Genomic DNA, 14,199 nt, shown 5'->3' on the forward strand with positions numbered 1-14,199 from the left:
ACTTCAATTTATTCGCGCTTCCCTTCACTCACACGCGCGCGCACAGACCAGGGCTTTAGCAGCACACGTCAATAATACTACAAGTGGAGGATGAGGTGGTAAAAGAAGAAGAAGAGGAAGAGGAGGAGATATTCTAAAACCCCTCGGTGCTTTGCTCCGCGAAACACTCGTGTTATATCTTCGTCCTCTTTCTCCAGCTCTGTCTCTTTCGTTTTAAATTTTTCTTTAACCCCCTCCTCACCAATCCTCCTCCTTCTCCTACCCCCCAATTCCATTTGCAACCCCTTTAGCTAATAACCCGACGCTCTGACTGGGCGCCTATCAACTTCTCTTTTAACCAATCTTCCTCTCTTTTACATTTTACATTTACTCTCTTTCTCTATCATACACGAGCCAGCCAGCCACCCATATCAGGGTTTTACTTGTGCAATCTAGCTGGGGTGTTTTTGGTGTAGCGGGTAGGGGAAGGGTTTAGCAAAGTCCAGTGTGCAAAGTAATCTTGCACACGTACGATGTGTCCCTCTCTCCCTCCATTTATCTCTCTCTCACTCACCACTCCTGTCATCTCCCCTCCCTCTTTTACCGTCCTCTTGATACCCGTTTCACTAGAAATTTTATTTAATCATGTCCGGCCTGTATATTGCTATGCCAGCACAGCTTATGGTCGAACGTCGAAGTAGGGGGTTTGCTAAACGGTTAAACTCTAAAAGGTTGTAAGATGTTTTATGTCGTTTTTGAAAATTTAGTTCAAATTATAATTTTGGATTAGTGACTTGTAACACAAGTCATGTCAGGTGAAACTTGAATGGGGAAATAGAGGAACTCTAGTGAGGTTCACTTGAAAATAACATGTACGAAGTTTATCGTTTCCTTGTTTTTCTGAAGCCGAACGCACATAGCAACAGACAGACGTATGCAGGCACGGAAAAACTCAAACACCTGCAGCAGTCATGTAGACAGACGGACGTCTGTGTGTATGCGTTGCAACATTCGAACACCTGAGGAGGGAGTTTTTTCTGCGTCTGGCTGCATGCGTCAGTCAGTTGCAGTGTGCGTTTGTTTTATCCAGTACAACTTACAATTTACAACCCACTCAGTGCAACTTATGTTGAAAAATACATAGCCACTGAACTCAACTACAAAGGTGATCCAGTACAAAATAGTGTAAAGTGAAAACAGTCAGTATTCCTTAAAATGCTTCCATTCTACCAATGTTGACAGTAGACGTGAATCACACTCAGATCTCTTTAAAAAAATTAAATATTACTAAAGTACAAAGCCACAAATACAAAAACAAAAATACAAACACAAATACAAAACACTTTGAACAGTCAGCATTCATTATAAATAATTGACCGAGCGAAGTGAGGTCTAAGATTCAAGTCGACGGTTTGGCATTTCTCTTAATGTTTAAATTTTTATATTGCGCATTAACGGCGAAACGCGGTAATAGATTTTAATGAAATTTGACAGGTATGTTCCTTTTTAATTGCGCGTCGACGTATATACAAGTTTTTTGAAATTTTGCATTTCAAGGATAATATAAAAGGAAAAAGGAGCCTCCTTCATATGCCTATATTAGAGTAAAAATCAGACTATAGAATTATTCATCATAAATCAGCTGACAAGTGATTACACAGATGTGTGGAGAAGCCAGTCTATTGCTGTATTTCCATAAGGTCTATAGTTTCAATCAGGTACTCTTGTGGATGAGAATACTGCGTGAGGTCTACTGTTCACAGAACTACTAGTATCAAAGCTATCCATTCAACCAACCAATGTTGTCAGTTTAAAGTGAATCCACGCAGATCTTTCGAGAAAAAGTATGAAATCTTACTTGAGTACAAAGCCACAAATACAGAGGAGAACCAAAGCACTCTAGTACTAAGGTACTTAGGTTCAAAATTCTCTAGTACAATGATACTTCGGTACAACATTCTCTAGTACAAAGGTACTTTGGTACCAACCTCCCTAGTACGAAGCCGCACACCTGCCCCAGTACTCAAGACATGGCAGTTGGCAGTTGTAGAAGACGTTAGAGGAAGTGAGTTTCAAGTGGAGAAGGAAGGTAGATGTGAATATGTTGGTAGAAATGAGGGTTATGTTGGAAAGCAGGTGTGCTCAACTGGTGGCAAATTCAAAAAGTTGAGTATACTCGACAACAACATGAGCAGCTGAACAATGTCTTGTCTAGAAGTGTTCTTTGCGCCATTTTTTCAACTGTCGTCATTTTTTCTAATTATTTTTTTGCTTGGACTCATAATGGTTGTAGTGTGTTTATTGAATACTCTTCTAAGATCTGTTAATATGGCACCATATGCATCATCTCGGTTTAAACTGAGATAGATCAGTTGTTTGTTTAAACCCGGAATGAAACACATTTCGATAAACTCGATCACGCATTCATGTAATCGTAGATTAGCGTTAAACGTGGTGTGGTTGGTATGTATGGTCCTAAGGTAAGGCTGGTTTAGATTTCAAAATTTGATGAGTAGATTGAGTTTAAATAGGATTTGAATTTTCATTTTCAATCTCAATAATTTCCATACACAACATAACACATTACAAAATTAATATTGAAATAGAAAAAGTAGCACTTTATTAGGCGGACGCACACAGCAGCAGGGGAAGAGAATATTTTATTCAGTTTTATTTTTTTGGTAGTAGTTAATTTGGTATGTTGGTAGCCATGGCCAAGCGAGCGTGTAATGCTATGCAAACGACCGAAGCATGCCATGCCATGAAGAGAAGCTGAAAGAAAAAGAGAAAAGTGAATAATAAAAATGTTTAGAAGCACGCTGAAGCAAAGAGGGTTGTGTTGCCTTTGTTTGAAATTGATGTTTGTTAGCTTCTACCTAGTCTTAAAAGGCAATGTTACTCTAATTTGGTAATCATTGTTCGTCATGATGTCTAAATTTCATTACCGAATAGATCCTTATCAGAAGATATTACTTTCATATCTGTATAGTCCTAAAGGCAGTAGCAGACAGACGAGGAAAGATTCCTCCATAGGTGTTCAAATGTTGCAACACACCAGACTGTCTGCTGATGTGTAAGTTTGCCTTAATAAGTGCGTTATTCAGAATAACGCATGACTATAATAATAATATACAGTTTGATCTTATTTATATGGTTTATAATGTATGAGAATATGGAATAAGTCTGGAAAATTATTCTATAACACCAACCCCTAATAAATATGTTATAATAGTGCTATACATTCTCTATCATTCCCAAGTTTAGTTTCAGCCCAAAATTGTATGAATCTTTCATTATTACTTTGAGTATGATAATCTCATTTTTGTTATTATTGTTATCATATTATCTTCTCTTTTCTCAATATTCTACTTGATTTCCGATTGTAACACATTTAAGACTCCATTTTTTGTATTTTCTTCAAATTTGTATTCAATTGTCTGATTCATTTGTGATAGACAAAATGGGGTTACCTGTTGTTGTCTCCATAGATAAATAAATATTGAGATGTTAATGTATTGTTTTGTTTTTTTTTTCAGACAATGTCAGACAAGGAGAAGAAGCGATTCCACGAGATGGCAGACAAAGACAAGAAGCGTTACGACACGGAGATGCAGAGTTATGTGCCGCCCAAGGGAGAGAAGGTGCGCGGAAAGAAGAGGAAGCACGTCAAGGACCCCAACGCACCCAAGCGATCGCTGTATGTACTAAAATAATACAATTAGCTTAAAAAACAAACAAAAAATAGCTTTATTGATAAATCTTAAACTCTTTTACTATAAATCTTAACTGAATTTATTTCTTCAAGCTATCATACAATATTGATGAATGAATGTACAAAATTCTTGTCTCGAGTAGGTGAGGTACAAGAAAGCGATAGGGGTTACTTATTTACTGATCATTATTTACAAGGTTCGTTTGAACAGTGAAAAGTTGAACATTGAATTGACTTAGCTGAATGTTCAATCTCAGAATTTATCACATAGGCCCGGTTGCTCAAAAACTTGTTGAACATTAAATTAAATTCATGATTAAATTACACTAATACCAATGAAAGAAGGCTTTTTTAAAATAAGGCTTCTCTGATTAGTTCTCGTGGAATTGAATCAGGATGATAATAATAATAATTATAATTAAAAGTTAACAGACTTCTGTGCAACTGGGTGTAAAGCCCCGCACACACATCGGTTTTTGTTCGTACAGTACTTTGCCGTCCTTATGTATTTCATCAGACTTGACAAACATCATCTGTTTAATCTAATAGAATTTATAAGGACGGCAAAATATCGTACGAACAAAAATCGATGTGTGTGTGTGTGCGGGGCGTAATTCTAGTTGAACACACATCGATTTATAAACTTAGAAACATAAATTGTCAACAGATGACGTGATCTGCACACATTAGGTGTTTGATCAGTTCCGATCAATCTGGTAGCATTATTTATAAAGAAAAATCGAATATTTATAAAAAAAATTTTAGCAAAAAATCGATGTGTGTAAGTAACTAGCTTAAAACAAACTAAATGTTATATTGATTCAGTACTGTAGATTGCGTTTCAATTGGTACTGTGTAAACGTTCCCAAAGAAAATGGAGTGAAAGTGAACTAAACCATAGCCACCTCTAATACAAGGCCCTGACCTACGATATTGCAACGTCGCAGTGTAGGCCTAGAATCTAATACATGATTGGTGAAAAAGATCGGTGGTATTATTTTTTGAAATCTTTTTCACCAATCATGTATTAGATTCTAGGCCTACTCTGCGGCGTTGCAATATCGTAGGCCAGGGCCTTGTATTAGAGGTGGCTATGACTAAACTGTACCATAAATAAAAAAGATGAGACTTGGCCCTCAAGATGACTAAATATTCGTGTTGTCAGTCAATGCAAAACTGCTATCTTTTCGTGCTAATCCATATCACTGTATATACTCAATGAGACAATCCTACGACAGCATTGTCAAATTTAATTTATTCAACCAAACGGGCTTGTTTTGAGACAACCGCAATTCTGCACAATCTGACAACGTGGATATTGGGTGATCTGAAATCCCAGGTCTCAGCTTCTTCCATTTAAAGTTCTGGCATAATTTTCCTCGTAAGTAGGACCGTCAAATCTCATAGCTTAAGATAAACTAGGACTTGCTATATACCATGAGATATATAGGAGGTCCTAGATAAACGCCGTGTTATTAGTTCTCCTGTTGCAAAGGACTGTTTGATGCCAGTTTTTATGCTGTATCAGTAATTTATTTCAGCTTTTATTCCAGTGAATTAAATACAACTTGCTGTTCTGTTACCAGAGTACATCATAATAAAAATTCATAAATCTCAATCCTTGAAACTACATTTAAATGTCATTCATAAAAGCATCTGCTCAACATATTTGATAAATCTCAGGAAGCTTTCAATAAATTACAAGTAGTAGAAAGCAGCTCTTGCAGTTTGTTGTCATTCCTTGTATTTTATCTTTTGCTTCTTCTTCTTCATCGTTTTCTTCTTTTTCTTTTACTGTCTTGTCTTTTTCTTAGTCGTCTGGCAAAAGTTCAGCTGGCTGTTGAGGACAAACAACAAAACAAAGTGTGTAGAATATTTAGTGAAGGCTAAGTGAGAAAGACCAGGGTCATGTTGTGCCAACTTTTGTGAAAGTCATCAAACTTTTCAAATAGTTTTGCACGCCGCTTCAAATTTGCTTTCAATTTCAGTGGGACAGATTTAGATTAAAGATATTATATTTAATGCGGCTTTTTTATTTATGGTGCACATTTGGTGGAATTAGATGGAATTTTATAACATTTACCTTTTTTTTAATAAATTCTAATTTTCTTTTATGGCCTGAGCTGCAAATCTCTGAATCGTATATGCTAATATAATGAAAGTGGTTTACCAGTCAGAGTCGTAACTAATCGTTCAGAATTAGATAGTGACGTACTTTTGGTACCTTTTTTGGATGAGTGAAGCCACTGATAGTCACGAGATAAAAATTACACTCTGAATAGAACAAGTTGAGACTTGGACAAAATATCCGCGTTGCCAAATTTTGTAATCTTCTCATGCAAGTCTGTATGACTGGAATATATTTAATGAGACACCCCTCAAACAATCGTGTTGTCGAATTGTGTATTCTCGAACTAAGGTCTCGCAATGAGAAGTATATACATCAAGAGAATATTAGAACATGGTAAACATAAAAAGGTTGTAATTTCGCACAATTTGGCAATGCGGATATTTCGTTCTCAAATACCTTTTTTATTCAGAGTATAATTTGCCGTTCATCACTATCCCTTTCATGTATTATGTACAAGAATCAAGCATAGGGGTCATGTGAGCATTATAACTGCGAATTTCGACTGGGGAGCAAATATGCTCTTACGTACCCCTTTTAAGATTAGACAGGAGTTTGGATAAGAAACAGATGTCTTTGAATTAACTGTCTATGAGCACACTGGACGAGCATAACTTATTAATATACACAGTTCTACGCTTATCTAACTTGATGTGTGCACATAGTAGCGCATAGTAGATATTTTGCTTGATGTAAGCCTTCAGATGTGTTTGGAGCCGCCTTCAGATGTTCCTGTTTTGTTCTGTACGTTGTATCATGTCCCTGTTCTGTAAGCACAGAAATTAGTGGTGATGGCAAAGAAATAAGATATCAAGCAGACGCTCAGTCGATATTTGCTGGTTTTCAACCAACAGGTCATGTTGCAAGCAACCTAACTTGATAATTATGCTGCTCTCAATGGTGAAAAGCACGTTGTATTGCTCCAGTGTGTTGTATTAGGTGAAAATGAATGGAAATAATGATAAATAAAAATAAAAAATCTCAGTAAAATGGCATGAATGTCCGAAACATGTTGTGATAAAATAATTCGAAAAGGGTACTGAGATTTGTATTTCTATTTATATTACAAGTAGCCCTAAACAGAAAAGAGGAAATAATATTGTTTGTTGCTGTGCGAGCTATAGATGCTTCAGCTATGATAAAGTAAACTCGTATGGCTTTTTGTTGGTGGAGAGTCCCTCGCGGGAAGGGCCCACTTCGCTTGAATATATCATTTAAACCGACGTATTTAGCTTGGAGAAATCTAATCTAATTTCATTTACTGCCTCAGAAAAGCTAGAAATTGCAGTGACCTTATGGGGGCCGAGTTTTATCTCGTAGCTGAAACTTCTATAACTATATTATTTTACATAGTGTTTTCAAAATAATAATTTCAATTTATCTCCATAATAATTGCAACTTATCTTGATTAGTGTTCAACAAATTATAATGTATTGATTTGCTGTTTTAGGTCGGCGTTCTTCTGGTTCTGCAACGACGAGCGTGGAAAGGTGAAGGCGGCCAACCCTCTATACGGAGTGGGAGACATCGCCAAGGAGCTGGGCAGAAGGTGGGCGATGGCCGACACCACACTCAAGTCCAAGTACGACGCCATGGCTGAGAAGGACAAGGCGCGCTACGAGAGGGTACGTAAAAACCAACTGTGAAATAAATAAAAATGCAGATATTATCTGACATATTAGGCTGGCCACTAACGGTAGGACATGCATGATTATCATGCACACACATGTCCATAATGCATGTTTTGTCATCAGCGAGAGGCTTCTAGCATAAAATATACAACTGATAATAATAAATAAACCACTGGAAGATTGCAAATTTTTTTATTGTAATTTGACTGCAATCTAACACTTTGGTTAATGAACAGTTCGATTCTAGCTTAAATTAATACGTTAAAGTTTGACATTAAAAGGGGTATTCACTCCTTCACAGTCTAAGTGAGCAATGTCCATGCACTGTTTCTTTCAGAATCACTCTTACTACATTTAAACGAGATTTGTAGGCTTCTTCCTTTTCAGTCTTCTCACTGTATTAGAGTTGTCAATGAGGTGTAGAGCTTGGATGCTCTGATGATTATGTAGAGTAGGAAGATTGCAAATGATACAAAAATAAATTCACCTCAAATAGAGCAACGAAGAAAAAATCGGGGATATAAAACTCTAACCTCAAAAAAATTTCTCGAATCCATTCGCTGCGATGACAACAATGTATTATGACATATTTATCATGCATGTCCTACCATTAGTGGCTAGCCTTATACAGACAGACGTATGTGTCTTTGCACGTACTGTATATACGTTTGTGTGCTTTCCAACATACGAACACCTGGGGAGCGGAATTTTCCTTCAAACTGTCACATGATGTGCGCGTTTGCCTTTAGGCGCGGTTGACACTAATTTAATTTAATGGACTATTGGAGGTAATTTTTTTATTATATTTGATGTGTGTCTTGAGGTGCGTACAGATTTAAGCGCCGCGAACATGAGCAATTCACTTTTAATCAGCTGATGCCAACCTTTTTATATCTGTATCTTACCTTTTCTGTAAAAATACAGACATCGTCAGCTGATTAAAAGTGAATTGCTCATGTTCGTGGCGCGTATATCTGTACGCACCTTTAGAAGCCGGGTTGGTTGCCCTGGTCTGAACAGAATGGCAACGTCTCATAAGTTTGTTTTATGAAGGTAGTGGAAAGTCCATGAAATGCATTTCATTCTTCAGCTTATTCTCGACCTATTTTTACAGTTTTGCCAACTCCTTGGGCATCCAACTAGAGTCTGTGCAAAGATTAGATTGCAGCATTGCGTCTATGGAGTACAGTGCTGCCAGATTTCACAGAAGCTAGTAGGCTGTGAGCTAATTGTGTGACAGAAAGAGCAAAAAAGAAAGCATAGGTCGTTGTGGTAGAATCAGCAAAAATGCGGTAACAAGAAATGACATGTCATAAAGACCTGTGCTGCAAACTGAGGTCTGCCCGAACTTTGAAGGTGGCTTCACTAATGACTGGCTAGCTCTGACTTGAATGATCCTTTGCCTATAGCCGGTGAGCAAGCTCTTGAGGAAAATAATTGGTTCATATGGAAGTGTAAGATCATATTTATTCTGCCAATGTGTGAACACTCCCATTCAAACAATGGTATTCATCTTCTTCCAAGCAAATCAGAAGTTTCTTTGAAAGCAAGGTTTTACAATTCAAATGTTGTTACTTAGCATCGTCGTTTTAAATTAATTTTCATATTGCTAAACTCTAGTTTTCCAGTCAATATTCAATTAAAGCTCAATTAGAGCTTAAATTAGTTATTCCATATTGTAATGTTCAAGCTGTATTTTAAACTTGAATTTTAACCTGAATTTCAATGTAATTCGATTTCAATCTATTCACACACAATTACATCGTTGTTTATATTCATAATAGAGAAATCCAATCTGAACTTATTCACATGTATTCCAATGTTGTATCCTTCAACTCTAAAGCAGCTTGAACGAAAGGACATGATGGTAGCTTCCACTAGCTGCCGCGGGAACGCAGAATTGGAAATATCCGAAATTATTCAAATGTACATGGCATTTCCAATTCCGTGTTCCCGCGACAGCTGGTTAACGCTTATTGGAAGCTACTATTGTCCCCGTGAGCAATAAAACAGTATTAAATACCGTACAGTACGGGATTTTAAAATTGATTGTAAATGCTATAATAAAATGTTGTCTTTTAATTTGGGTAGTTTTATTGGAATTTTTCAAAAATTAAGTGTGTTTTGTTTGCAGGAAATGACCGAATACAAGAACAAGGGCAAACTGCCAATGATGGCGGCGCAAAACATGACCATCATGCAGAAGAAGCCAGACGAGGAGATGGACGAAGACGAAGATGATGAAGAAGAGGAGGATGATGGAGACGAATAGGACTCGGCTCCTCCTCCTCCTCTTCCCCTCCCACCACCTCCCCCTGCCCCTCCTACCCAGCCCTCCTCAGGTCGCAGCAGTCGCCTCCACATTGTAAATACGAATCCATTAAATTTTAAATCAGTCATCGGTGACGATGAGGAAGATGAAGACTATGAGGATGATGACGAAGAAGAGGATGATGAATGATAACAAAATGTGTAATAATAGTATAAAGTTGCAACAACCTGAGTACAGAGAGTACTTAAGATAAAATCTTCTTCTTACCAAGCGCTCTTTGTTGTCGGTGTAATGTTGTATTTCATTCAGAGTCCACACGAGAGAAAATCCCATCATAAATTAGCGGGAAAAATTAGATCGCCGTGGTGTTAGTGTGTGTGTAAGTGTGAATGTGTGTGTGTAAAACCGCTAGACAAAAACAATGTTGTGAAACGAGTATTTGCGTGCGTGCGACAAACTAATTTCTATTTCAAAAATGAAGAAAATATGATATTATATTAAGAAAACTTGTGTTAACAGCAGAATAGGCTTGGATAGACTATGTACTGTACTTTCTTAGACTGTATGATGTATTCTTGTGCAACGGTTATCTATTCTAGCAACCCTGGCAGTCAGTTTCAAATGTTTTGCACATATTTATTGGTTACATGCGCGCGCATTCATTCCTGTATTTCAATTGAAACACACGCGCCAGCTAATTTACAAAAAGATCTTTTTTGTCTCTCTACTTGATGCAATAATACTGTGGTTGTCCCGTTTATGAAACAGAATGATGGATGTTTGAAAAATTAATCTTTTGTCAGATAGACTTGATGAGAAATTTATAAAGTTGCAATTCATGTGTAAAACCATCAAATGCGTTTTATAATAGATGACTTGTACGAAAAATTTGGGTTTTGTAATAATATTGTGTATTATTGAAACCATCAAGATTTGTTTTTATAATAGCGACCACTCACAAACCATGATGAATATTGATTTTGTCTTGGCTCAATAGTTATTGGATGTTATCTGGGGTTTTTTCTCGCAAAAAGAACTCTGGCTGTATTATGAAATGAAAAAAATTACGTGTAAACTAGATTCTAATATTGATGAATAATTACAATATTAAGATAGTGTTTGTTCAATAAACTTTTTTCTATTATTACTACGAGTTCTTTTCCGAAACTCAGTTTCGTTGTTTCGTTTCTTATCGATACTGATGATATAAATATTGTTCTATAATGATAATTATGATGATGGCTATCAGTTATTTACATACTATTATTGTTTGCAATGTGAGAAATACGACAGTTATTTCAATGTTTAAGATTAATAAAGGTTTTTGTCACATTATATACCGAATATTCATAATTTTGTCTCATATTACACATACTACTCATATACCTCTGTCATTTTCTTGTATAGATTACTACAGGTGTTATGAAGTTAAAAGACAATTCAAATTATATTAGTTATCTGGAACAAAGACTGTACTGAAACATTGGTTCACTCAATTGTAATCTCATGTTGCACTGTGTAAGATTTCTAGAGTTGTGTGTAACTAACATTACACTTGAGTGAAGAACATTAAAAAAATACTTCTCAATTTTTTTATCAATTGCTTCTACTTCTCTGTACAGTCGACTACTTTTGTCTCTCGATGAATAATAAATAATAAAAGATTAAATTTTCACTTGTAAATGTTGTAAATAAATAATAATAATACCTTGATAATGTATGACAACAAGTAAGGTAAAGTAGGGAAGCTTTCCAACTTTGTGGTTGGGGTAGCATCCTCATTTTACCCTACTCTAAATGTCAGACTCAAATCTTGTATAGTCAGTATCATCTTAGTCCAGTAATGTACAGTATCTTAGACGTCTCTTTTCAAGTAATCATATTTCCAGTCAGAAAAATATTTCAACTCTCGATCTCATCAGTCTATTTGTTCCAGAAAACTTATTTATTTGTTGTAATTGCCATTAATTTTGTGCGCATTTATGTTAACTTGGATATTCTACTGTGGCTAGTGTGTTCAATTGATGGCCAGTATGTATTATCAGACGTTGTTTTTCGCATTGCAAAGTTACAATTTTTCATATTAAATTTGAAAAAATGTGTTGAATTAAATTCAAATCTGAACACAGATTTAAAGCTAATTGAATAGAAAATGAAAGTTTTTGTAGTGGGGAAAAACAAATTTTGAATTGAAAATCTCGCTTAGTTAATTCTGGGACAGCCTATTGTTTTTGTTTCGTTTTGATATTGGTAAATTTTGAAGTAAATATTTTATGCGATGGGACTAAAACTAGCGTTGACATTTGTAATTTGAAAATTCATTTTTGTATTTGATTTGTATTTTTGTCTACTCGCATTGTAATTTTTCATGAACGCATAAATTTATCTAATTCATTCAGAAGGTGTTACATGAACATTTCACATGTTACATGCTGTATTCATTCATTAGTTGAGGCTGTCTGAATCCAAGACTGTTTCTTATTGTCATTATTTTTTTATAGAAATAATTAATTTAAAAATAAATTTTCATGATTACTCAGTGATTATCATACTTTATTGGACCTTTTTCGTTAATACTGACTGCAAATCTGCAATCTACATAGATTTATTAGTGAATTGAATTTCAGGGCTGGGATTATAAATATGATTGATATATCATAAATGTTTATGAATGTCATAGGCCCCAACTATACGGGCGTCTGAAGCGCTGAGTTTATTTTGCGTGCATTTTCAGAATGCATTTCCTTTTTTGGGCAGTGTCTATTTCGCTCATATAGTTTATCCCATAAGATACAATGCATCCGACAAACTGGCCAGAACAATTTAGTACGTCTGACGCACCCGTATAGTTGGGGCCTTACCCAATCCAGAAACCAATCAGAATCTTTGAACCAGTCACTACAGAATAGTTCTTACCTAAGAATGTTTTTGAAATCTTGAATAAGGCATTTATTGTTTTCATATAAAATGTATAACAATTGATAATATTTTCCATCCATATTGAGATGTCCAATAATATTAATATACTAATAGCTTAGTATATTTTAGGTTGACTGTCATTTCGTTACAATAATTAGGAAGCCATGTAAAATGGTAAAGCTGTCAGTGATTATAATGTGCTTACTCTAGACAAGCCCTCTCTATTACCATCGGATTCTATTTTACTATTACCTACATTCTTTGATTATCAAGTAATCTATTTTGTACACTTACTACTGACAGCATCCAGATTTATAGTAAGACAACAACTCGAGAGCTTGATTATTGGAAAAAATATTCTCCGAACAGACAACTAAATAGTGAAACCGACAGTTAAGATTAACCAGTGCACACCGAGTTTCATTGGAATGCGCATGATGTACACTCTGAAGAAACTTACGAGTATATTCTTCGGTTTAACACGATGGATTTCTACAATGAATATGTTGTGGTTGAAAAAAAGAGTAAAAAGTACTGGGCTCGTGCTTTGATCAGAGATAGACATACAATATTGTAAACGTTTAACCAGAGAGTATCGATAGGTTAGTTACGAATCCATAATTAGTTATTCTATATTTCAATAGTATCCTGTTAAATTCAAGATTTCTTTGAATTCTCGAATCCACTTTTTGATTGTGAACAATCAAACAAAAAACAAATGAGTGGACACGAATCAAAAATGATATGCTAGCTTCAAGAGTTGGAGTAGTTGAGAATTCATTCTTGTTTCATTAAAATAAAGTTTCATGGAACGCTTCTAGTCAAGCAATCTTTTTAGTTGTCTAGTAACCAATAGCAGGAATGCATCAGAACATTGCCAGTGGTTTGTTGCAAGGCAAAGAAAGAGTAATTTGCCAGGAACTTCTTAGTCCAGTCAATCAAACGGTTACAGAGGGAAAATGTTATTTGGAAGACATTTTTGACCCAGCAGCCGTATTTAGGGTTGTAAGGAGGTAAACATATCAAAAGTCCCTACCCCTATGCCAAGAGGGTGGAGGTGGTTTAAGTTGAAAGAAGCCAATTTAATTTTCGAATGTTATAAGCCCTGAAAGAGCAAAAGCTTGGATGTAAAACAGATTTTTATTTCAATAAATTCACACTTTCAAGAGCAGATATCGAAAACAGTTGGAGATGCAACTTTTAAATCATTTTTATCTCTTTAGCACTAGGGTTAGGGATGGAGACTTGATATGTTCCCAACAAAGCTGCAGTCAAAATTTAATTCTAAACTTTCTCTTCAAATTCATTTTGTAAATTGATCTATTGTTGAAAATCTGAAAATTTCACTCTCATCACTAGAACTGCTGCAAAAGTTGTAGTGGAATGCGTAAAATAGTAAAATTATCAGGCGAGGACAATCACTCAAGATATATTCCACAGTTATAAATTATCAGACATTTTTCTCACAAATCCTCAAGTCGATTCTTTTCCAGATTGATTTCTACAGTGATGCAGGTTTGATGCCTAGTGAATTCGGACTCTCCGGTCTTTTGTAATA

At 35.6% G+C, this 14,199-nt stretch overlaps 1 protein-coding gene across 1 annotated transcript in view; it reads left to right on the forward strand.

Annotated features, from left to right (window-relative positions):
- The window catches only part of LOC111058862 (high mobility group-T protein), a 62,163-nt gene extending 49,898 nt beyond the window's left edge, over positions 1–12,265 (forward strand). Inside the window, exons 3-5 of the mRNA XM_039439003.1 lie at positions 3,516–3,676; positions 7,270–7,444; positions 9,585–12,265. Coding sequence (XP_039294937.1) covers positions 3,516–3,676; positions 7,270–7,444; positions 9,585–9,722 — 474 coding nt within the window. The 3' untranslated portion in view covers positions 9,723–12,265. The remainder of the gene's footprint in view (positions 1–3,515; positions 3,677–7,269; positions 7,445–9,584) is intronic.
- The last annotated feature ends 1,934 nt before the right edge of the window (positions 12,266–14,199 follow it).

The sequence above is a fragment of the Nilaparvata lugens genome, chromosome 12, assembly GCF_014356525.2.
Source record: "Nilaparvata lugens isolate BPH chromosome 12, ASM1435652v1, whole genome shotgun sequence".
Classification (NCBI taxonomy): domain Eukaryota; kingdom Metazoa; phylum Arthropoda; class Insecta; order Hemiptera; family Delphacidae; genus Nilaparvata; species Nilaparvata lugens.